The 24616-nt window shown below is 44.5% G+C and overlaps 3 protein-coding genes and 1 long non-coding RNA gene across 9 annotated transcripts in view; 3 read left to right on the top strand and 1 right to left on the bottom strand.

The window, feature by feature from the left end:
* Positions 1 to 5799, top strand: part of LOC102788182 (palmitoyltransferase ZDHHC14-like) — a 51241-nt gene extending 45442 nt beyond the window's left edge. For 4 of the 5 annotated variants that reach the window (XM_087833083.1, XM_087833084.1, XM_087833085.1 and 1 more), the window contains exons 9-10: positions 534 to 639; positions 4813 to 5799. In XM_087833083.1, coding sequence (XP_087689209.1) covers positions 534 to 639; positions 4813 to 5283 — 577 coding nt within the window. In that variant the 3' untranslated portion in view covers positions 5284 to 5799. The remainder of the gene's footprint in view (positions 1 to 533; positions 640 to 4812) is intronic. The other variant, XM_087833087.1, reaches the window with a different exon arrangement.
* Positions 5800 to 7214: 1415 nt separating this feature from the next.
* lgals8b (galectin 8b) lies at positions 7215 to 11038 on the bottom strand. 2 transcript variants are annotated; one of them, XM_006800615.3, is made up of 8 exons: positions 10815 to 11038; positions 10542 to 10630; positions 8450 to 8660; positions 8251 to 8370; positions 8155 to 8181; positions 7984 to 8072; positions 7734 to 7899; positions 7215 to 7655 (listed from the first exon to the last, which is right to left on the bottom strand). In XM_006800615.3, the coding sequence occupies exons 1-8, from the start codon at positions 10851 to 10853 to the stop codon at positions 7506 to 7508; spliced, it is 891 nt and encodes a 296-aa protein (XP_006800678.1). In that variant the 5' UTR covers positions 10854 to 11038; the 3' UTR covers positions 7215 to 7505. The 2 variants fall into 2 exon arrangements, with proteins under 2 accessions (XP_006800678.1, XP_087689208.1); XM_087833082.1 differs by having other exon boundaries at positions 8155 to 8370.
* Positions 11039 to 12380: 1342 nt separating this feature from the next.
* Positions 12381 to 13477, top strand: LOC148097119 (uncharacterized). The gene is made up of 3 exons (XM_087833081.1): positions 12381 to 12402; positions 12697 to 12774; positions 13014 to 13477. Exons 2-3 carry the CDS (start codon positions 12712 to 12714, stop codon positions 13281 to 13283), a joined length of 333 nt encoding a protein of 110 aa, XP_087689207.1. The 5' UTR covers positions 12381 to 12402; positions 12697 to 12711; the 3' UTR covers positions 13284 to 13477.
* Positions 13478 to 15183: 1706 nt separating this feature from the next.
* On the top strand, positions 15184 to 16137 carry LOC148097118 (uncharacterized). The gene is made up of 2 exons (XR_015716981.1): positions 15184 to 15276; positions 15746 to 16137. It is a non-coding gene; the product is annotated as an uncharacterized LOC148097118 (long non-coding RNA).
* The last annotated feature ends 8479 nt before the right edge of the window (positions 16138 to 24616 follow it).

Below are 24616 nucleotides of genomic sequence, written 5' to 3'. Positions count from 1 at the left end.
TGCATAAAACATGTCTGCACAACTGACTGAGAGCAACGCTGCAAAGAAAGAGGACAACACTGTCACAGAAAATCATTACTGCAGCCAAAGGTGTCGCCACAAGCTACTGAATCATGGGGCGGGCTCCGTTTTTCACAGGGCCGTTTGTTAAACGATGACACGCTGGAACGGGTCATGTGTTGTGCATCTGAGACTGTATTTAAATCATTTTAGAAGCTGGTATTTCCTGACCTGCAGCAGAGTATCAGAAAATAGTTCACACCGCACACAGTAGTTATCTTTGCTTTTACCGTCAACAGTGAAACCGCAGGGTCAGAGTTGAATAAAGTCCCTCTGTTAGAGCGACAAAGATCTTCTGTTTGTTTGTTTCATCCCATTTCTTTCTTTGGTCGTCTGCTGACCCACAGCCAGATCAACTCGACCTTTTCCTTCCTGGTTAAAGCAGGACGGGCCTGTGGGAGCTGCGTGTTGTTATTGTGCTGCTGCGTGATGTTTGCTGACGCTAACGATGTTCTCGGCTTTTCTCTCATTAGTCTCATCGACAGACGCGGCTTCGTCGAGGCAGACGTGCCACAGTTGGCACCACCAGCCAATGGTATCACTATGTATGGCTCCACCCAGTCGCAGCAGAGCCACACGGTAAGACTGCCGACCGCCACCGCCCCCCTCCCACCTCCCTCTCCCCTCCAAATGCAGCTTTATGCATCACTTTGTCAGAAATGGCACCGAACAGTGTTTCATCTCTTCTCATGGTGAAACGATAACCAAATAAACTAAACCATGAAATCAGTCATGTTGTTGAGACATGTGCATTTTATTTACGTTTAAACGAACGAGCATGTAATTTCACAATAAGAGCCCCCCTGTGCCAAGAGCAGGATGATAAAGCACACAGGATTTATAAGCTAAAATACTTTAAAGACTTCAGGTTCATTTTATCCTCGAGCTGCTTCCTAACTTCAGAGAGTTTATATAAAGTTGCAGTGAGTGTCGTAAGCTGCACCTGATTTGTTCTGCACGTGCGAAAAGGCCTTCTTCCTGTTCCTTCCTTTCACAGTAAAAGCCCTTAGCATTTACACACTGACTGCTGTAAGGTGAAATGGCTTGTGTTAAAGCATTACATACAATTTTAACTTTGATTTCACTGGTTATGAAATGGAATATTTATTATTGTTATAAATAAAAAATTAACTTTTTCTTGCTTCTTATATATGAAACTAATTAAACAGAAACTAAATTCTCCTTTTCAACTGAACTTTTTGATCCATGTACACAAATTGTGACGTTTATTATAATTATTATTGTAGAGGTCTAGCATAGATTATTTTATCAGTATGTATGGTTGGAGAATTAGACCAACGAAGATCAAATGTTGCTTTATTTGTAAAATCTGAAACATCCTAATAAACTGACTCTGAGAGGGGAGACGTGCTTCAGTAATATAAAGTCACAGCTGTCAGGTAGAGACAGTTTTAATAGTTTTAATCTGACTCTTGCATCAAAACAAAAATCTTTATGAGTTAATTATTTTTGTAATTTTAGCATTGACAGGAAGTACATCTGTTTTCGCACACGTGTAGAACAAATCTAGTTTCCTGGCGAGGATCAGGTCGTCCTCGTGCGGCTGCCGTGAACGATGCCGACGGTCGACTCTCTGATGATGATGTCAGATTTAGGAATGTAGCGGCATCCCGCGCTGGCCCGGATAACCGGGCCCAGGCACAGAGCACGGAGGCTGGACGCCGCTGGATCACACACAGCTTGTTTTTTTCTGGTCTGGGAAAGTAAATCCAGTTAGTGTCTCATCGCTAGATTGAGATGGATGAAGCTGCTCTGGATTACAGCAGGCGAGTTCTCAGTCTGCACGAACCACGTCGTGTTTCTTTAAATCAGGTCGGCAGGCGGGGGTTACGGTGATGTGGTGGCGTGCAGTCTCTGATTTCTGGTCAGTTGCTCATAAGACGCTCACTCTGAAATCTTATGGAAACTCCTGGAATCGGCACATTTGGAGGATGCTTGTTCAACTTTTTCACTTTGCAGTTGTTTTATTAAACACACCTGAACGTTCTGGCTGTCAGATTATTTTGAATCATGCTTTTTATTCCAGATTAAGTGAAGGAAAAATGATGATTTCCTTTATTCGAATGGATTTTGTTGTGCTGAATCTAAATATGATAAAAAACTAAAACGGCTGATTGATTACAGTTTAATTGTTGCACATTATGTGCTTATAAGCTCATTCCTTGTCACTTGTTTGTTATGTTACAGATTAGCGAACGCTTTGCACAAACTAACACAAAATAAAACAAACACAGAGCCGAGATTACACAGGAGGCAGGGACGCCGTCTTTGGAAGTTCCTTTGCACAAAACATAGAGAAGAAAATATTTAAATCAAGTTTAAACTGAGTTACAAAGTTTGAGATGCAGTTTACTGCAAACTGCACCAGCAGGTGCAAAAAAAAGCACGTCTTATTCTTTTGTGTTTGATATCGACATGAAGCTCGTCTGTAACTTCTGTATGTCACCCAAACTAACCTCACCTAACCGACCCGCTGAGTAAAACATTACATCATCAGGGAACAAACAAACATCATTTTGGCTCTGCAGACTTTTGTCATATTCAGCTTTGTGCAGATAGAAATGATAGAAATGAAAACCACAAAGTGATTCAACATTATTTTTCTGAAGTGTTGAATGTGTCTGAGGCTGAACATCATCCAAATGTGTTGATTCGCTGACTTTTGCCAGGGGTCATCTGTCACTGCAGCAGGCTCGTGAAAAGATGAGAATCGAAATCACGCCGCAGGCCGTGAACAGGTTTTTGTGCAGCACTCGTGGCGTCCAGTTGACCTCCTCGCACACAGCTACTGAACACCTTTCTCTCTGCCGTGTCCCTGTTGGCACAGAGGCTCGACCTCGTCCTGGTTACTCTCACCGCGATGTTAAACGCTGACGTCATCGGTCATGATCTCTTGAATGGCCCGTTGGGCTGAAAGCCACGGGAACATTCCCCAACGTTAGCACGTCCACAAATAACCACCATCTGTCTTCTGTAGCGGCCATGAGCGGCCGCGGTCGTCCTGGCTGTTTGCCTGGTCAGTGCTTAACGTGTAGCTGTCCAGGTCTGGGAGCGGCGTGTAAACGACGTGCTGCAGTGTATTTAAATCACATGACTAAAAGCAAACAGTTGGCAGGTCGGAGCGCGTGCACCAACCACGCCGTTGTGTGTGTCGCACGTTAAGCCGGGCATTTTTAGCTCCGTGTTGGCAAACACGCGTTTGTTTCTTTGTGACGCAGCTTTAAATCGACGGAGACTTTTTAAGCCGTTGCCACGGTAACTGCGTGTGAAACGATGTCATTGCACTTTGATAAACAAACCCTGCTTTCTGGATCTGACTCAGTAAAAGGAGAGAGACGGGCTGCAGCGTCACAGGCCTCCCTGAGAGGCTCACATCAGTTCCCACTTTAAGGAGGGGAGAGCTCACAAAGCATCTCTGGACTTTAAAGCACTCGGGTCACATGTTCCAATGTCCCCGACCACTGTGTGACTTATTATCAGTTAATGTTGTCGGGAATAACACGCTCTAATCTCTCCAGTCCTCTTCTGATTTGTTTAAACATGAAACACCAGTAGAATCAGCTTTGTACAGCACGCTGACACAAACTGTTCACCTGGCTGTACGCAACATGTGACGGCAAATAAAACTCCTAATACCTGTGGAAACCTTGTTATGCTCCTACAGCTCAGCGTCTGAGTCACTCTGAGAGGGGGAGAGGCTCGCACATTAGTGGTAGAGGTCAGATTTAGTGACACCAAAGATTACTCAGGTTTGGTGCTCTGTGGTTCAGAGATGTCCACGTTTTTGGACGACGACGTCTCAGGAACAGAGACATGACGGTCTTCCTGTCATAGTATCCGTCTACTGAGGCAAAACCAGAGTAAATGTGGGCTGAATGTTGGGATTACAGGAATGTGAAAGCCCAACACAGTCTAGGTATTGTTTCTGCCTTGCTGCTAATGAGTCAGTCGGTGTTCAAAGCCTGACAGCTCTCTATTTTCCATCAAACACCGACGACGTAGCCTGGCGCTAACGTGGAGGTGAGCGTGTTTCCTGTCGTTGCAGTGCAACAGCCTGAGCCTAGCCTCCATAAGTCGATACACGGACGACTGATAACACTTAAAGCACATCTGTTCTGCTGTCAAAGGTCGCCCGGCCTGTGTTTACATCATGTCTGTAATCTCTTTTCAGGTCAGTGAGATTGAGGCAGAAAGGTGAGACGTGGAGGACGAACCTCTGCTTCACGTTTCCTCCCCGTGAGGCTTTGGGGGCGGTGTGGGGTGGGCGGCTGCGTCACGGGGCTCTTCCTGATTATTATGCTTTTAATTTCTGGTGCCTCTCGCACCCTGTGGGCTTTTCATCTGCAGCTGCTCTGTAGTATTGATGACTTTGTGGTGACAAACAGGGTTAAAGCTAATCTCTCTGTGGCTGATGTGGCGTCCTAACCCAGTTACCGCTCGTTATTGACACATCCACAGCGAGGCGATGGCGATCAATAGGCCATGAAGCAGGGACTTAATAGCAGCTGTGTTGAGCTGAGCGGCTGTTTGTGTGGCTCTGCATCCTAACGGGACACTAACACCTCTTTCTCTCTCTCCCCTCCTTTGTCGTCTTCACGCCTTCCTTTCGTTTGTTTTCTTCTTTGCAATTTTCAAATTCTGCGTCACGCCCCCCCCTCCCCCAATGTCTGTTGCTTTGACCCGCACACCCCCTCCCTCGTCTCCCTTCTCCTTGTTGGCGCTTTCTTTCAGTGTGACCAAGACCAGTGCATTCAGAGCACCAAATTCGTTTTGCAGGCCGCCGCCACCCCGCTACTCCAGCACCAGAGCAGCGAGCCCGTCATCCTAACCACATCCCCCGAAAACGGAGGGACGCTACCTGGCCGCGCCTCCCTCGCCCTGACGGGGCCCTGCACCTCGCTGCCCCTCGGCCAGCCCACCCCTCCGACCTCCACCTCCAGCTTAAGCTGCCACGAGGCCGCCGACAAGCTGCCGGTCCACGGACACACCCTCGCACACAACCACAGCAACCCCCTGCAGGAGTCGGTGTTCCAGCACCACTTCCTTACGCCAGAGGAAGTGCCGTCGCCGCCCGGCATGCTCCACTGCGGCAGCCCCATGGGCCACAGCCACACCACGCAGGCCGGCTTCTACGACCCGGCCAGCCAGGACTCGCTGCACGAGGACTCCGTCAGAGGGCTGGTGAAGCTCAGCTCCGTCTGACGCCTCCAATGAAAACACTGAGATCACTGAAGTCAGCTGACCCCCACCCACGCTCACGGGTGGGGGTTCAAACTCAGCTGTTGGAACCTGTGGACCTAAATCAGATTTGTCTTCAGACGTTTTTCTTCCCAAACGTCTCAGCTGGAGCTGGAAGATCATTCCTGTTATTTCTGTTTGAAACTCCGGGGAAGTTTAACCCGTTAACTCTGGAAACTTCACAGGAGACGTTTCAGGTTTTTGTTCCACTTCAATCCAAAATAAAAGTTTGGGTGAGAAGGCGGAGCGTCGCAGCTCTGACTCCTTTTCTAAAACCTTCTCCTGTGTGCCCGTTGCTGATTGGACGGTGTCTTCTTGCCTTTTTTTCTTGGACATGGTCAGCAGTGCGATGGTTGATGTCTTCATGTTGCATATCATCAAGCTTTTCTATGTAAAAGAGACTGTTGTATTGTACTATGGTTATTACAACTTACAGATTATATTTCCTGTGGATATTAATAAAACCATCTTTTTATCACATCCGGCTGCGTTTCTATCGAAGGCGTTTGTGTGACAGTCATGTGATGCTGATGTTTTAACATTTATGGATGATTTTGAGCTCTGAGCTGTGGGTCCACGCCTCAGAGTCAGTCTGTGGCCAAAGACGCTGATGGTTTGGTAGAAACTGACACTCCCACTTTAATGCTCTTCCACCCCCTTGTGGTCGAGCAGAAAAAATGCAGCTAAGATTGGATTTTTTTTAAATTTACATTCTTTTATGAAACCAACAGGAAAGCATATCAGCCTCATGTTTACTAACATCAGTGTGATGTCACACCAGCTGTAGGCTGACTTTAACGACGGCGTGATGACTCACACAGTTCTGTTGGTCACATTATTATTTAAGGATCCCGGAATTTCAGTTTTTGACCAACAAAAGCCACAAAAATATCTGAGCCTCGTCATCGGTCTGTGACCCCACGTGACCCCTCTGCAGTGGGCTGTTAGAGTGAAACCATGTTTGTGTTTGGGAAGTTAAAGAATTCCAAACAATTCCTGAAAGTTGGGAGGAATTAAAATGTAAATAATAAGATTTAAGAATATTCTTCTTAAACCCATCATTTATTTATAATAGAACATAAACAAAACTGAGAAGATGAAGCGCATTGGCTAATTTTGGTTTTGAGGGCAGCAACATGTTTCTAAAAGTCTGCACACGTTTGAAATCTTCACATTTCTGTGTCAGGAACATTTTATAAACTTTTTTTGTGAACCTCTGTTCTGTGTATTTTTAAATACCCAGTCACATGAAAAATGTTCCTCCAGCTGCTTTTGAACCTTTTTCTCTTTGACGTTTTGCTGTCATCAAATTCAAAATGAGCTTTACATTTGATGTTTTCCTTTCTGTTTATTTTGTTTTTATTTACGTGTTTTATTACTGGCAAGACAGTTATGGAGAGCACACTTAAATCTTTGCTATGGCGGTCCAAATCCACGGAGGCCGGCGAACATGTGAGGCTCTAAAATTTAAAAAAGGCTCCCGATGATGAGCTGAAGGCTGCTGGTCATCCTCAGATTTGAATGATAACAGAAGGATAACAGGAACACGTTTGTCATTAAATAATGTGACACATGCAGCCTGATTGGGTTACATTTTAACCACAGGTGATTATAAAGGAGACGAGCAGGACTCGCTCCTCTGACGGACCTGTCACGGTTATTTAACTCTTATTATCTCGCGCTGCCTGTCAGGTGTTTGGGACATTTTCATGTATTTCAAATATTATTTTAGTGATAAAAACAAATGCAAATGAAAGCTGTGACTTCAATGGTGCAGTAAAAACTGCACTTCCTGGATTTTTTTCTACATGAGCTGCACAGAAGAATGCAGTCCTTGTATTTATTTCACTGTTTTGCCGACCGTCTTATAATGAACATGTACGCAGAGCCAGGTGTCAGAGCTTCTTAACATTCACATTTATTTCCGGGTTTAGTTACACAGGCTGTATCACAGCAGAGATGCACTAGAGACAAGAAAAGAAACGGTCCAGGGACCACAGTCAGCTGCAGCACGGCTCACCGTCATGCATCATCCAGTCTCAGCTGGAAACCGTTCGTTTAAGACCCGCCCACGGCCTCCGTGCCAGACTAGCTTAGAACCATCCACGCCCAGGTTGCTGTGGCTAAGCTAATTTAGCACGATAACCAGAACCCAGCAGCGTCGGTGACGCCGGTTTCCGTGCGAGTCACCACAGCTTGACGTCGGTGAGCTCCAGGTCTCCCATGATCTCCAGCTGGTCGATGCTGCTCAGGTCCTGCACCCGGTGTCTGAACTCGAACAGGTGCGAGCCGTTCACCGCCAGCTTGAACCGATGTGGCTGACAGAGGAGGAGGATCTGAGGAAGACATTTAAAAGAGTCTCTGAAGAAGCTGAAGGCCTTTAGAAGCGTTGAGAAGCTGCAGGTGGTCCTTACCTCAAAGTATTCTCCTGAGGAGAATGGGAAGAAGGGCAGCTCCCGCTCCTCCTGACCCCAGGACTCACCCAGGTACGAGTTCCTGATGAACACGCCGGACTTCATGCGGGGGTTCAGGTGGAGAGCGATGTTCTCCGTCCGGCTGTTCCGGAGGTTCACGGTAAAACTGGAGCAACGTATGAGCGTCACTGTGAGACGGGCGGTCCTGGATAACTCGCACACAGATTCATACACGTGTCTGAATGTTTACCTGTGAGGATACATGCTGACCTGCCCTTTGATTGTGATGTGCTGTCCTGGGCTCAGGCCTTTGAGGATGCTGCCTTTGTAAGGGAGGCTCTGAAACAGCAGGGAAACCTGAACGTCTGATAAGAGTTTGGACATGTGATCGACTTTTAGCAGCTTAAAGGTAAAAACTCACCAGGTCCCCTGATTCCGAGAATATTGCCTGAGAGGGAGAAAACGCACATTTAGACACGAGCGGAAAAAACCTGAAATATGAGACCGACGTACTCACTGAGTTTGGGATGTAGCCGATAGCGTGCACCCTGACGTTCCCACAGATGGAGAAGGTGTCAACCCTGTTCAGAGGAATTCTGTGCTTGTATTCCAGCAGGTGAGCTCCATTTACCGCCACCTGCAGGTGAACAAGGAGCGTTATCGTTCGGTTCCACACGCAGGCTTACCTTCATCTCTACCAGCTCGTGCTCACAGACCTTGAAGGCGTCTTCATGCACCAGGATGATCGTCTCGAAGGGGGCGCCGCGCTTGTAGGGCAGCTGGTGGAGCGTCTCCTCTCTGCCCCAGCTCTCCTGCAGCAGGGAGTTGCACACCACACAGGGCGAGCCCTTGAAGCGAGGGCTGAAGTGGAGGGCGACGTCAGAGCGCGGTTTGGTGCTGCAGCCACTCGACAGGTCGATCTGAAACCTGCACAAAGTTTAACTGCCGATCATGTCGTGCATCAACGTTTAACTTAAACTCCACGTGGATGTAACTCCATCCTTTTATTCTGGACCCAGCAGAGCAGCTGAGCTCAGCTGTGATTTAAAGAGAGACTTTGAGTGTAGCAGAGCTGGGAGCGATGCATGATCACTGAAGAGAATAACAACCTCATATCAGCCAAACTGATCCTGGACCTGTTCTCTGCACAGATCAGCACATCCAGGGTAACTTCTCAGCAATCCCAGTAAACCCAGCAGGAGGCGGGGTTTGCAGCATCTGACCAATCAGGTTTACTGACAGTGTTCATCTGTGTTGATAAAGTTTATTTGAATCAGGAAGGGAAGAGTTGGCAGCGAACAGATCTTCATTAACCTGCTAAAACCTGAACTCTTCCACGGCAGCATTTTTAATTTCTCTTTGATATTTGGGCTCATTGGGGCCCGATGAATTTTACCTTATTTTTGTTTTTAAGAAAAATCAGAGCCACATATGAGGATATTTGTTTAAAATTCTGATAGAACAGTAGCAGCATAATGTCCTCGTAAGTGGATATCAGGCCCTCGTAGAGCAAAATTTAGTGTTTTGGTCTAAATAACCCAAAATGTGACGTCCACATATGTGGACGCAGGTCTGAGGAGGTTAAAGGAACATTTAGATGTGAGTGAGACATTTGATTGAGCCGCAGTGTCGGAGCTGTTTAAGGAAAGAGGAAATGTAAATAAATCAGGAATTAAGTTTCTATCGTTCTCACTGATGCTCATGACATAAAGACTTTGGATGCTAAAGACTTTGAGACCCTGTGACGGTCCAGGAGCAGCGGCACTCTTCTGATTGGCCACGACGATGAAACCTGCTGATCTCTAATCTAGAAACAGAACTGAGCAGATTGGGTCTCCAGCACGAGTGAGAAGTGAACAGCTCTGTGAGAGGCGCCGGAGTTTTTGGGTCCTTGCTGCTACATCGTACCTAAACAGACACACAACCCCACACACACACTGTACACACCAAAATAATAACACATATCAATAACCAGTAACCTCAACATCGTCTTTGATCAGAACCACGGACAGCACCTGCAGTCAGACACGTTTGTGCTACAAACTCACAGCAGAACAGATTTAAGTTTAGTTTTATCAGCGACCATAAAACAGCTGTAACATCTGGAAACAACAAGCCACAGGAGGCCTCGCTGTGTGTGGAAACACTATTTCAATAAAAAACTATTCAGCATCACAGCCTCGTCTTGCTCTGCTTCCTCTTTTCAGCGTCACTCGTTTGCTTCACGTGTAACGCTGCTGCTAAATGATGCATTTCACCAAAATATGAATTACTGAATATTTCACGTCAGCAGGTTCTCGAGTATTTCCCACACGTGACAGAGCAGCATCAATCAGCAGCAGCTGGAACATTAAAGTTACACAAAGATCAATAATTATGGTTCAATAATATCATCTATATGATTGTGAAAGGTGCCACCGTTTATAATAAGCACTTTAAATATCCTTTGATTATACAACGTGTGAAACTATTAAGTATAAATAATTTTTCAAATCAACACAAAATGAAGTTTTTGAATCTGCAGCAAAACCCAGAAACCAAACATGACAGGTGAGGAGCAGCCAATCAGAACAAAGCAGGATGGACTGAGATGCTGCACTTAGTCCCAGAATAATACACAGAAGGATTATTGTGGACTTTAAATCAAGCAAAGCAGGTATGAAAGAGTTCAGTAATACAGTAAATATCACACACCTGGAAACAGCGTCATGGGTCAACTTTCATTCTCTTTTAGCTGAAAATGTTTGCAGGGGGAGATTTTTTCTTTCATGAACAGAACAAACTGCTGCTGTTTGATTTGAACCTTACCTGTCAGCATCCGGGGGGACGGTGCCCTGGACGATGATGATCTCCCCGGGGTGCAGGCCACCAGGTATGGGTCCAGTGTATGGGATCACCTGCAGAGCGGACATGGAAACCTCAGAGAGCCTCGTGTCTTCATTCGAGTGTGGTCAGACAGACAGATGTGGACAGGTGTGTGTGCAGATGTGCGGACAGCGCTAGAAACTGCATGCGTGCAGACAGCAGAGCATGCAGCCATCAGAGGGCTGATGGAGATGATGATAATAATAATCCGCTTACCGGATTCAGAACCGTGTGTTTAGCGTTAGCCACGGACATCGGGCCTCTCGTGTCGGACTGCGGCCTGCAGCTGTGCGGAAAAACGGCAGTCTGCGCAATGCGCGCCAAACGGGAGCGGGCTGGAGCTCTCCTGCGCTACACGGGGATGGAGGCAGTGGGCATCTTCTCTCCATCAGCCATTAACAGCTCACGCATGCGCAAAACCCTACCATGTGATCGGCACCCGATCAACAACAACACGGATGAAGCCCACCCACGTGACCGTGAGAGCGTCACGTGAACCTGCAGGAAGTACATGACGTCAGTCTCTGAAATACCTGAGAACATAACCCACGTGATCCCCGGTGTTTTAATTAAACATCAGGATTCATTCAAAGGATTTAAAGTCTAATTAATTAATTGAACACCTGGTCCTCACCTGCAGGCAAAACGAGCAGCGGGAAGTATTTGAAACAACAATAATAATAATAATGCTGCTGCTGATGATGATGATGATGACAGCCGGGATGTTCGGGCTCTACAGTCTTCAAACCAAATATTAAAACGATCCGACTCATTGTGTGTTTGAGTGAACATTAATACAACAAACCTTCGTTAATAATTTTATAACTTTTGTTAGTTTAAAAAAATATTAACGTGAAGCTTAAACGTCTCGTGTTTTTAAACTAAATCAGATTTCTGCGTTTTTATTCTTTCTGTATGAAGCTGCCGGTTCGTCCCGAAGAAATGTGGAAGCAAAACTACGGAATCCCGGCAGGATCATGCATGAAGCATTAACACGTTTGCAGCAGTTACAGCAAGTGACCGTTAGAGGGCGCCGTTTATTCATGATAGGTCAATATAATATAATATAATATAATATAATATAATATAATATAATATAATATAATATAATATAATATAATATAATATAATATAATATAATAATATAATATAATATAATAAATATAATGCAAATCTAAGATTGGACGATTGTGTGTCAAACACAAAGAAACATCATCCACCCGAGCAGCTTCTCAGGCGTCTAAGGCCAAAACAATATCATTCATAATATTTGTGATAAAATCTACGAGAGATCAAATTGAAAACACAATCAAGAGCCATCAGTGAAGCTCTCATCTCAGTCTTCAAGGAGACGGTGAAGCTGATGAAAAGATAACAGAGCTGCAGAATAAATGAATGAGTTCCTCAGGCTCTGTCGAGACCATCAAAGAGGAGTGGAGGAGATCTGATGTTTAGTCAGATGTTTAATCAAAATGATTTTCTGTCTCATGCAGAGGAGTTCACACCGTATCTCCTCCTGTCAGCTGTTTCTTATTTAAAGACAGTCATCACTCATGTCCTGCTGAACCAAACCAGCCTACACTTTATTAATGAGCTCAAACAGCACTGAGAACCTGGTCAAATCAAGACAATATGTTCGTGACACCCTGGCATCAAAATATGAGACTTTTGTTAAATTATATCCAACTTTTTTTTTGCCATGCTTTGTTTTGGATCTGTCTCCGAAGCCACCAGGCTCCTGACAGGTGGAAGCTCATCCTGATTGGACAAAGCAGACATCCTTCATGGAGATGAACCCACGCAGGTGCCAACGACTCAGACAGATAGAAGCATGCAGACATAAATTTCATCACGTGCAATAAAAAACTCCAAAAAATGTACTTCCGGTACAATTTGTTGTAGTTTTCGGTTTGTTTGGTTGTTCTGGATCCTCATTGGTTAAATATGTGGTTACAAATAAAAACAACATCAGGTCTTAAACATGATGAAGCGACATCTGCGACATCCCGTGAACGCAGCAGATAGGGGTGTGTCGAGGCGTGGGGGCTATAAAACGTGGGCCGTGAGCTTCCGTGGACAATCGCCTTTCCTCCCCCAGCAGAGCACAGCCGACATGAACACGCTGCGTGTGGTCGTCCTCGCATCGCTGCTGCTGATTCTCCAGCTCAGCTCACAGGTGAGTTACGTTTCTGTCAAAGTGGCGTGGGTGTCGTGTTCGTGCTGAGTTGCATTATGTTAAGAAGCTTTAAATGTCGCGTGGAGGGGCACGAGAGGCTGCGGGACCAACTTTTTGTCAAACGTTAAATTTAAACACGAGACTCTGATCAAAGGTGGAGGTGAACTCTCAGGGCCTCTCAGCCTCCCCACGGTGCGCAGCCGCACTTCCTCAGCTTCATGGCGTCTCTTGTGTTGCAGATGGCCCGGGGGCAGGTGTCCACGGCGTCCCCGGCGTCCACGATCAAGTCCTCCACGGTCAGCGCATCTACGTTGTCCACTACGACCGCGGCGTCCACCGTCAAGTCCTTCACGGTGAAGGCGGTCTCTGCCACGGCGTCCACACTTTCCACTGTGAAGACTGCGACCTCTCCAAGAAGCAGGCCTCCGAGAGGGACCGGCTCCCGGGGACCCGCCGCCTGCACTCCGCTGCTGGCTCTGTTGGCTCTCCTCCACAGCTGGTCCGGATGACTGGATCCGGATCGGTCCGGACTCCGTGGAAACTTTAGGTCTTCCTAAAGGAGGTTTAATAAAAAGCAGTTTCCTCCTGAACTCTGAGAACAGGAGTGACTCAGAGGTGCTCCTGTTTCCGGTGTGACTGTGAAGTTTGTCTAAATGCTGTAACACATGTGGGACTGAAAGGTTGTGCTTTGATGTCAACTGAATAAAACTAAAATCTAAGACCACGTGACTGTTTCCTTCCTGTGCGGGAGAAGTGAAGCTGCATGAGTGAGCTCGGAGCCCCGATGGTCTGACCCGCTGTGGATCCGTCACACCAGGTCTGATTATCGGGCTCCTTCAGCCTCTTAATCTGGTTTCAGCTATTTTAAATCTGCACCGTAACCCTGAAGAGAATCTGAGCTTCCTGTAGTAATGGTCTCAACACAGGGCACACCTGCTGCCTCACATGTGCTGAACTTGGGTTTAAGCCTCCAGATTCGGAAGTTTCTGTGTTTACATGCAGAAAAGTTTTAATTTGGAACTCAAATTTACAGCTAACGAGACGTGACTGTGTCCGTCTTATATACAGTGTGTTCTAGGTGCACTTTTGCCAGCAGGACGCACCGTGGCTCAGTTTTTTTCTGAGGGGCCTAAAGTGTCTAAAGAAAATCTACCAACACCTTGACCAACATGTGCTGCTGGTATAAGGCAGGATGGATTGGTGCTCACATGTTTACACCAAACTCTGACTCTACTGTCCAAAATCAAAGGATCCCGCCTCTGTTTCCTGTTCTAAGTGATGAGAGTGGCACTCCAACCGTGTCTGTCTCACTGTGAGTCACACCAGCTCACTCTGCTCATCAATAACAGCTCATAGCTCCACAGACATGGAGGCAGAGATCCCTCCCTGCACAGATACTTTCTGAATTATTAACCTTTTGTTTATGCAGATTTACACATCAGACCTGCTAATGTTGGAAACATGTTGGTTAGAGACAAACAACAGAAACAGGACGTTTGTGCAAAGTGATGAAGACGTGAGCGAGGTGTGTGGGTTTGTGAGGATGATGTAATCTTCCTCAAAATAAAACTGCGTGTTTCCTTTACTGTTTGAGACGTGCTGGTTTCCTCTTTCTCTCAGGCTGTTCAGCTGATGGTGCTGCATTAAAAACCTCTAATTTTCTAAATATGATGCAGAGCTGAGTACTTGTCGTGTCTGGTTGATAAAGCCTGTTAGTGTTTCTTCTGTATGACCTCTGAGGTTTCTTTATTTCTGCACAATGGACGGAAATTTGGTACAAACATGTCCCGCCAGCCACCTCGATTCTTCTCAGCCAGTTAAAAGCCTGAATCACTTCTAACAGTTCGGACTCCCGTCGACACGGCCTGCAGGTGTGCACGGCCCACCTTATCTCACAAAACACTTTCTGCAGGTTATTGTGTACGAGCTGCACACATTGATGAGGTAACCTCCAGCTGGCCGTTGCACTGTGAGGTTAAATCAGCAGGCTGAGGACGCGTTTCCTGCTCGCGGCCCAGCAAACAGGTCCCCACAGACTCGTGCACCAAAGCATCCAGCATAATCAGTGTGTTCACAGTCTTTACAGCTGTGTAGCTGATGACATGTTAATGATGTCAAAATAACGTTTCCTCAATAGAACAATGAGACATGATCAATATAAAGTCAATAGAAGTCATTCCTTTCCAGCTTTGACTGACAGGCCAATGACAATGAGAATAGTGCGGTGCTCATCCAATCATGTGGCTGGAATGGAGTTAAAGTTTAACACACACACACACACACACTCCAGAGCAGCGTTTGTGAGTCAGCCAGTGGCCGCTAGATGTCACCATCTACACATCAGCGGTAATTCAAAGCCTATAAAAGGCCGAGCTGCGCCTCCAGTTCGTTCACTGCTCCTCCACCCGACAGAGAAAACGAGCCTCCATCACCTCCAGCATGAAGACGCTGAGCATCGTTTCCCTCGCAGTTCTGCTGCTGGCTCTCCGTGTCAGCTCTCAGGTCAGCTTCACCTTTGCATCTGTTTTATAAAAACATCTTTCAGCACCTTTTCTTTTAAAGATGCGGCGGAAACCTTTGTAACGCAGTTTGTTTGCGCCTAATTAAATTAGGAGCTTTAAGGCTTATGTTGAGGAGCTGAAGGAGAAACTCCAAACTTCCACAAACTCCGAGTTTAGAGCTGTGGAAATAACGTTGGGCAGAAATAAAGACCGGCGGGTTTTTCGTGCCCGTGGGGCCTGATGAGTAAAAACAACGTGTTAAAATGTGGAATGAGTAACATTTATCGTGGGAGCGCAAAGAATCCCGAGTGGAAGATTCCTTACAGCAGAAGTAACCGTGAGGGGAAATTCTGTCTTTTTTAATGAAATGATTAAAATGCAGATTTTTCTCGCGTGGTGTTTAAAGTTTTCACGGGATCAGGAGTTTCTCGCGACCCTCCGTGATCGCAGTTCGCTTTTGTGTGTTTCAGAGGGCCGAGGCAAACAGCACCGCCCTCCCCAGCACCAACACCTTCACCACCAGCTCCACCTCCACCTCAACCAGTGAACCCACGAAGAGTGGCTGCGGGGGTCCCGCCCTCTCCACGCTGCTGCTGTCCCCGCTGCTGCTCGCGGCTCTTCTGTTTCACGCCTGAGCGAGCGGACACGGCACAGCCGCCACGCGTGGACTGGAGACGCATCTTTAGTTTTATTCCAGATTCAGTGTATTTTTTCTTCTTTTATTTTCTGTGACGTGGAATCGTTTTCAGTGTTGATGGGAAATGTTTTGAAAGGAGCGCGCGCCGCTCTGATTGGCTGTCTTTACGCACCCGTGAAGAAGACGATCCGTTTCAAGTGATTGCGCACGAACGAGTTTTGTACTTTAGAGCAGATTTCTCGAATTTTATAAAAAGAATAAAACTGTAAATTGTAAGAAGACGTGACTGAGCTGTTGTTTTTCCCCGTGGAGCGTCACAGTGAAGTATAGATGCTGCTGGAAGAGTTTGAGCAGGTGAACTGAGAACACTGATAATCAGGTTTGGTGTCCGTGTCAGCCGCACAGGCGGATTATCAGCTTAATCTGGTTTCGGGTGACTGTAAATAAACGTGCGGCTGATAGAATCGAAAAGCGGCTATTTTAAAGCGCTGCTCTAGATATGCAATCATGCACATTTACGCAGCTGCTTGCATTTATTCTTTTGCATAGAACAGTCGGTTGTACAGTAAAGGTGTGATGGTCAAACATCCCGCTTGAATAAAACTTATTTTTAATTTGAACCTCATCACAAAAGCTGAATCGCTTTTTTACGTTCAGCTTGTTTAACGTTTGCAGACTCGCTGAAAGTACCCGTATGAAAACTATGAAGTGAATTCTCACATGTAGACGCATCTCCAGGAGCGTTTTGGCCCATCTGACACAAAACTGCAGTAACTCGGCCTGGATGTGTTAAAAGCACGGATCAGTTTTAAAAGTGGAGCGGAATGTAAACTTTCTTTATGTTATATTTTCAGTATGAGCTCAGAGATCCAAGAGATGAAATAATATTTGCAAAGTGAATCTGTGATAACTTGGAGGGAGACGCTCAGAGGAAGAAGACGGAAAATACGAGGAGCTGAAGTCAGAATCAGTAAAGAAGCTCAAACACAAACAGATGAAAAGGAAGTGAAAACTGGAAACAGTAGGAAAGATTGACAAACTGAGGAAGACTATCTAGTAAAGTAGGGGAGACCGGGGATAGTTGTAACACTTCCAATTTCTCCAATCAGGGCTAAGTTTCAAATGATGTGACTCATCCTGTGCATGCCCAACTCAGTTCTGCTATCACATGTGAAAAATCAGCACATTTTGTCAAACACAGACAATTTAACACACAAAAAAAGTCATTTGTATGCCAAAAAGTAAGTTTTTCTACTTTATTTCAATTTCTAATAGCATTATCTGCTTTGCAGTTAAACTCATCAAACTTAAATTGTGTTATTTGTGTGTCTATGGGGATATATTCTGTGTAGGTCTTTAGTGCTAATGTTTTAGCTGTAATGTTAGCTAGTTCATGCACGATCTGATATCCTCGTGTTGGTGTTGTTCCCAGATCATCATACTAAAGGTTGTTCCAGGATCAACATTGCAAGTGACCAATCAGAATGTTGTGATGTCATACTTTTGCGACTTCGGGAAAAACCGGCGTAAAACAAAAAACTGTACTTAAGCTGCGAGAAACCGCCTTTGTCCGCCGATCAACGGACCCTAACCCTAACCCTAACCCTTTAATAAACGCTAAGCAGAATTGATATTGTCCTTGCAACATTGGAATTTCATAAATGCACGAATGGGTTGGTGCGCAAAAGAATAACGTCACAATAATGTGATTGGTCACTTGCAATGTTGAACCTGGAACAACATTTTCATGATGATCTGGGAACAACACCAACACGACGATATCAGATCATCCCTAGTTCATGGCTATAGGAGTCTGGGTCAGTTGTAACAATAATGCAGATGTTACAACTTACCACACTATTACTTTAACTTATATTAAACAAGTTGGGGCAACGACATCAGCAGAGAGGTTCACTGGTCGCTTTTGTATGTGCGGTTAATGCCATTGGCAACACAATTCCTCCACTGTTTGTGTTCCCACACATACATTATGCAGACCACTGTGTCAGAGATGGACCAGTAGGAAGTACTGGTAGTGGAAATAAATCAGGATGGGTGCAAGAAACAGATTTCTGCATCTTTCTGAAGCACTTTGCAAACCACACCAAGGTCAGCCATGATAAAAAGTAATGGAATTGCGATGCTGGTGAACAACTACATTGTTTCAGCTTCATTGTTATGTTCAAGATTGGTGCAAGAGTTGTAGGTTATAATGCCCACTCAGCCAATGACGCCAAACTCAAGGAAGACCAACCAAAATTAATGAAATATTCAGTTGCAGAAAATTCCATAATTTGTCTTTTTTGGGGGGTTGGCATATGTTCAAAAGCTAGATTTCTGCATTCTGACACACACACACACACACACACACACACACACACACACACACACACACACACACATAGCTACATAAATGGCTCTAAGTGCATTCATGTGTTGAATAAACAAAGATTACATGTTAATGTTTTGTTAGTACCCTTATTTCATTGTGTTACATTTCACCCCAGGATATGTTACAACTAACCCAGACTATGGGGTTAATTGTAACATTTCACTCTTTGTGTTTGAGACCATACCATGCAATGGGTAATTGTGCTGCAGAGAAAATAGCTGCACTATTTAATAGCTGAGACGTGTAAATACTTTGCATTACATTTTGAATCCACTACCTTAAAAGAGCTCCAATTTACAGACAGAAATGTCAAAAATGTTACAACTATCCCCGGTCTTTCCTACACGGAGTGTGTACACTGTGACAGGATGCAGGGGTGTGGCTGGGGAATAATGGACAGGTGTGGATCACAGGTGAAAGTAAGAGCCAATGAGGATGAACTGAAAAAGTAAAGCAGGTTTCAGTCACAGCGCTGAAAACAGAGTGAGGATGCTGATAATTTGATATGTGGTGGTTTAAAGGTTTGATCAGTTAAGTAAATACAGCTTCAAATGAACAACACATTACATGATGTGTCACCATTATTCCACAAACATGAAGCCAAAGTCCAGCCTTGCTGCTTCATTATGAGGGTAACTGTGAGCCAGGTGCTGCTAATCAAACACACACTTCACTGATCCTCATCAGGTGTGAGCAGCTCTGTCGGACCAGTTAGCAGATCCGCAACATTTAGGTGTGTTGACACAACGTCAGTGATGTTAGAGACCAACACTCAGTCTGTTCATGAGAACAACGATCATCATTCTGCAGTGAGAGATTATCCGTGAGTGGAAGACGTTCAAGAGGCTCACAGTTTTCTCAAAACTCCCAGGAAATTCACCTCAAGGTCAGTGTGAGTGTGAGTTAGTGGTGATTAGGGAAAAGTGGGTTTTATTTACCCCAACATGTAGAAATATCCAAAGTAAACGAACAACTCAAGCCTCCAAACTGACAGCCCGACACAATAACAGCAGCCTAACAGGAAATAAAGGAAACTTAAATGTTGGCTGATCACACCGGTTCAATACACGAGGGGGAAATAAATATTCAAAAAATCATCTGTTAAGTAACATAACCAACAGTTTGTTTAGCAGTTACTTAAAATAAATAATCAAACCCAAGATGAAGTAAACGAGGAAGTCATGAGCCAAAGAAATACACTTTTAAGATAATTTGCTAATTATGCCTCCATGACACGGCCCAATCAGCACTTCCCCTCTCTCTAAAAAAAAGTCTTTCTCTTCTCTGTAAAAACTGAGAAGAGAAAGAAATCTGTCCTTTCACACGAAGTGGAGGCGTTTGCCCGTAATGCAGAGCGCGTGTTTCAAGACAAACCAAACTCAGCAGACGATGTGGACACCCTGCAGTGAGCTCCTGTGTACTAAAGTCTTGGCGGCAGCTGGAGCCTGGGTTGCACGAGCTCAAACCACCGACCTTCAATGAAGCAATGATGTAAAGCAGAAGTAAAATTTCCTCCAGAATGATGTGAGAGCCTTATAAAGTAACACAGAAAACCAGTACTTCAAGCTATTGCTGCTGAAAGTGGTTCTGAGCTGATGATGATGATGATGGTGCAGACTCAGAGTTTCAGACGGTGCTTCTGCATTTTGTAAATGGTCTTTATCTGAGGTTGCATTTCCCTCAAAAACCTGGAGATAAGATGAGGGTACGATGATGTTACTGTGAGGCTGTGGGTAAAGTCACTATCGTAACATTCAGAAATCAGTCCTGCTAATAAATCTGCATGATGTACAGCAGGGGTGTCAAACTCAAATACACAGTGGGCCAAAATTCAAAACTGGATCAAAGTTGCGGGCTAACATTAATATTCATTGAAAAAAAATCTTCCTCCAAATATAACAAGGAATCTTTTCTTATGGATTCAAACAAGTTTTGCTGAAAAACTGAGTATGGAACAAGCAAAGCTTAATACTAAACAATATATATAACTTATATAAACGTATATATAACTTAAAATTGCACACATGCAAAATCAAAATTCCAATTAAATAACACATCAGTGGAATTCATTTCTTAAATAAAAAATGTATTTGCAGCCTTCTGAATTAAATTTGATCATTTATCAAATTTTCATCATATTCTCCCACCTGTCCAGAAAGCTCCTGTTCTTCTTTTCTCCATTTTGGGATAGGTAGCATGGCAGTATTTGCATGGTTGCTATGACTATGGTCAACAGAGGAGAGGGTGCTAATGGGTCCTGTCATGACTGACTCGCCAAAACGCCAACAGAGCATTCTGGGAATTGTAGTATTAGCAGTACGTGCACTGTATAATACTGGCAGGCCAGCTCTAATAGTAATTTGGTATGGCTTCGCGGGCCAAATGTAATTAGGCTGCGGGCCAGAGTTTGACACCTATGATGTACAGTGTTGGAGAAAGTCAGTGAATACAACGTGGTGTTTTTGTTTTAATGCAGATTTTCTTTGTTAAAACAAAAAACCTGCCAGTCCTGTGTGAAAGGAATATACACCAGCTGATGGGCAGACATCCTCCTTCTGGGTTTCGTGGTGGAGAGCACAATTCCCCCAGTCACACTGCATCCCAGACCATCACATCACCACAGTGTCTGCCTGCTGCTGGGACGTTCCCTTTATGAAACGCTGACAGTCTGACGCAGATCTAACAGGAAATGGTTCAGCCTCTGTCTCATCAGTCCACAGAATATTTACTGAAGTCTCAGGTATCATCCAGATGTTTGTTAGCAGATGTGAGATGAGCTTTTGTGATCTTTTTGGTCAGCAGTGGTTTCCTTCTTGGACTCTCCCACAGTCTTTTCTTACAGTTGAATCATGACCTCTGACCTTAACTGAGGCAGTCGGGCATTCACATCAAACGTGGATCATCAATAATAACATCTCCGTGCTGGATCAGTCGGGTTAAAGAGACCTGGTGTTGGTCACAAGTGGAAACTGTGCAGAGGAGGATGCTAGGCAGGCTGTAATCTGACATACTGGGGGTTTTCCTGGTGGGTCGACCCACTTTGGAGTGATGGGCCGGAGGGCCTACACTCAGTTTTGTTCAACATGCTGCAGTACAACAAAGACAACCCAACAACTGTGCCAACCTGATTATCCATCATCTCTGATGCTGAGCATCCAATGAGATGATGGCAGAGGATCCACTGTGGTGACACTGAGGGGTGCAGTGGGAACACAGTATGACCTCTGTGTCGTGATTCTTCCCTCAGCTGTGGCTTCTTCCACTAGATTACACGAAAACTCGGAATTCCATCCGTTCATTTCCTTCCTTTTCTAATTCAGCGTTGCTGGCGCCCGTCCCAGCTGTTACAGGGTCAGCACTGTCAGGACTCGTATTTGACCTTATGGTGATGACTCTGAAGAAGAAACGGCGTTAGCCAGCAAAATTAGCAATCTGGTGGTTTGCAGGATGCCTGACTCGGCTCAGTCGACGTTATAAAGGATTATATCGACGCTGTACAGTAGATGATGTAGAGATTTCACCAAGAATAAGAACAAAGGAGAAGCAGCACCTCAGCCATGATGAGTAATTTGTTGTCTATACGATCATAAAGTTCCCTTTTTAAACATGCTGCACTGATGCAACATGTTCAGCCTGTCACTACATCCTGTAAAAACTGGAACCTGAGACGGTTCAGACATTTTAAAGTACACAGTGTGGATCGTTTTAGGCTGAGCTTGCTGCTAGTCAGGCACGAGCAAACGTTTGTTTGTACTGCTCCAAATACTCAGGTGTACTTACTACTAAATTATTTAACCAGTTTAGAAAAACATGGCAAGTTTAATTCGTTTATTTATTCTGGTTAATTATTTTACAAAAAAGGTTGTAATGTACAAACATGCATGTTGAAGGCTCTATGCAGATACAGACTTGAGTTTAAATAAAATGTACTTCCTGTACTTAAAATGGTTCTTTGAAGCTTTTGTGTTTCCGTACATTCAGATGTTTGTGGCCAAAGTTTCTTAATTTTTGGTTGTGAAAAAGTTCACAAATACATGACAGCTCAGTCTGCTGGAAATGACACAATATGTTCAGTGTGCTAAGCTCACATTTAAACCCAGCTAGCAAACCAGTCTTCTTTGCTGAAGTCTCAGCAAAGAAGACTTGAGGCGACATTTGTTGTGATTTGGCGCTATATAAATAAAATTGAATTGAATTGTTGATTTGTAGATTAGCAACCGTTTGTGCAAAATAAATTTGAGCGACTGGATAAAAATGTGGAATATTGTTTCCCTGCGTTGAAGAAACCAAGTGGAGATCTGTGTTTAGCTGAACTCTTGAAGACATTTGTAAAAGAATAAATGTGGTGTGAAACCTACAGGACACTTTTTGTCATAGAGTTGAGAGTTTGGCTTTAAGTTGGTGTAAATGTGATTTTAAAGGAATTTCTCAGTTAAATTTCTGCATCTGGAGTTCCACAAGGCTCTATCTTGGGTCCTTTTCTGTTGCCTTCTGTTGCACATGCTGTTCTCATAGCATGTGCGTCTGTTTGGAATGATCTCAGACATTTATCACCTGTGACTAAATCTACAGTAAGCTGACGACACGCCGTCATTAAGCTCTCAGCGGTTTGTAGTTGGGTTATTTTACGCAGATTAGGGACCTCCGTGTGTGTGTGTGTACGTTATTGACACAATAACACACTCGCTTTTTCTGCTGTGAGTCCTTCAGAATAGAAGCGGAGAAACTCGTGTCACAACAGGTTTATTTACAGTATTATTGTCTCTAATCTCCTTTATTGCTTTTTATTTCCTCGTCTTTGATTTTGTAGCTTATAAAATGCCATATCTCTCTGGCGCCCTCTAATGGGCAGACATACTCTAAGACTGTATTTCCTTATTTAAACGTAAAGATGCGTTTTTTCTTTCATGACAATAAAGGTTATTTATGTAACCTTTGTTTTAACTGGATACTACTACAATGGCTACTACCAGTAATTATTAGTAATAACAACTAGAAATCAAAGTGTTTAAAATGCTTCCGGGCGGCTCACACACACAGTACTCTGACATGTTTGGAAACTGGACTGTCAACTTCCTGGTTTTCAACCGTGGTGATGATGATGATGATGATGATGATACCACCAACCATCTTGACCTCTTCTCTCTAACTTGACCTCCAAACCATTGGGTCTGAGCGGTCCCTGTGATACACGGACACCTCAGCACCCTCCAGCTTTAAACGCACACAGTCCCGCTGGGTCGTAGGAGAATCTGAAGGTGCAATGACAGCGACTGACCACTAGAGGTCGTCATTTATCTATGTGAGTTAAATCGAAGCCTTGGATGACAAATTAAAGGAAAAATTCAAAACCTATATCCCTGCTTATTAAAGGGTAATACAAACAAATGAAAGAAGCATTTTCCGATCAGAGCATCAAGTTAAACTTCTGGGATATAAATCTGGGCTGTCAAGTAGCAGAGGAGGATGCTAATCAGTTTAAGCTGCTTTGGTGCTAATGAAATTAACAACAAGTGCACCAGAGGGCTAAAAGTGAGACAACCTCCAAGTCAGGAATGATTTTACAGACTGAGGCCACTGACATTGTCCCTCCGTGTGTTTTCACTCTGATTTCCAGGTGTCTGTATGTGCCCTCTGCAGGCTACATTTTAATTTCTTGGCATCCTTTCATTCCTGACACATGACCCAGTATCAGTGCAGGTATTCAGCACGATTTATACCCCACTGAAATCTGATGAACTTTGAACGCTACTTTAATTATTATTATTTTACCAGTGTATAATGGTAAATGGTTCTTATATAGCGCTTTTCTACTCATCTGAGCACTCAAAGTGCTTTACAATGGAGCAGGCTACAGACGATGATGCTCACAATGCAGAATGAGCTGTTTGGTTATTTGCTATAGACTGAATATACAATGTGGACTAACCAAGAACTCTGTGGACCTTTTCCACTGGGGGTGCTCTCGAGCTCATGGAGAAATAATGGGGTAAGATAATGAAGCTGTACAAAAATCCAAATTTTGTGGGGTTAAAAGTTTTATTCTGGAAGTCTTATAATGTTGGGCATGTGTGGGCTCGAGAACAAAGACTGCTTCCCTTCACAGATCTTACAGATCTCTGTGAGTGTCTGGTACGTTGCTTCACCACGAATGGCATCGTCCATTTTCATTTGAGACGTGAAACCATGCATGTTGACGTTTTGGAAGATCCCATTAGATTGAAAGGGGAAAAAAAGACTAAACAAAGAATGATGCAGGGTGTCCCCTTAACGTGGCACGAGGAAAAAAATGATGGTTATTTAAAAAACAAA

This window comes from Neolamprologus brichardi, chromosome 19, assembly GCF_056152115.1.
Source record: "Neolamprologus brichardi isolate AB-2024 chromosome 19, ASM5615211v1, whole genome shotgun sequence".
NCBI classification, from domain to species: Eukaryota; Metazoa; Chordata; class Actinopteri; order Cichliformes; family Cichlidae; genus Neolamprologus; species Neolamprologus brichardi.
The sequence above is the reverse complement of the archived record's forward strand: the minus strand, read 5'-3'. Positions and strand labels throughout refer to the sequence as shown.

Bases quoted from the DNA above. Each gene is read 5' to 3' on its own strand.
- LOC148097119 (XM_087833081.1), top strand. From the start codon at position 12,712: ATGAACACGCTGCGTGTGGTCGTCCTCGCATCGCTGCTGCTGATTCTC. The intron at 12,775-13,013 runs GTGAGTTACGTT...CTTGTGTTGCAG, and splicing joins TTCTCCAGCTCAGCTCACAG to ATGGCCCGGGGGCAGGTGTC.
- lgals8b (XM_087833082.1), bottom strand. From the start codon at position 10,853: ATGTCCGTGGCTAACGCTAAACACACGGTTCTGAATCCG. The intron at 10,631-10,814 runs GTAAGCGGATTA...TCCGCTCTGCAG, and splicing joins AACACACGGTTCTGAATCCG to GTGATCCCATACACTGGACC. The intron at 8,661-10,541 runs GTAAGGTTCAAA...AACTTTGTGCAG, and splicing joins GTCCCCCCGGATGCTGACAG to GTTTCAGATCGACCTGTCGA.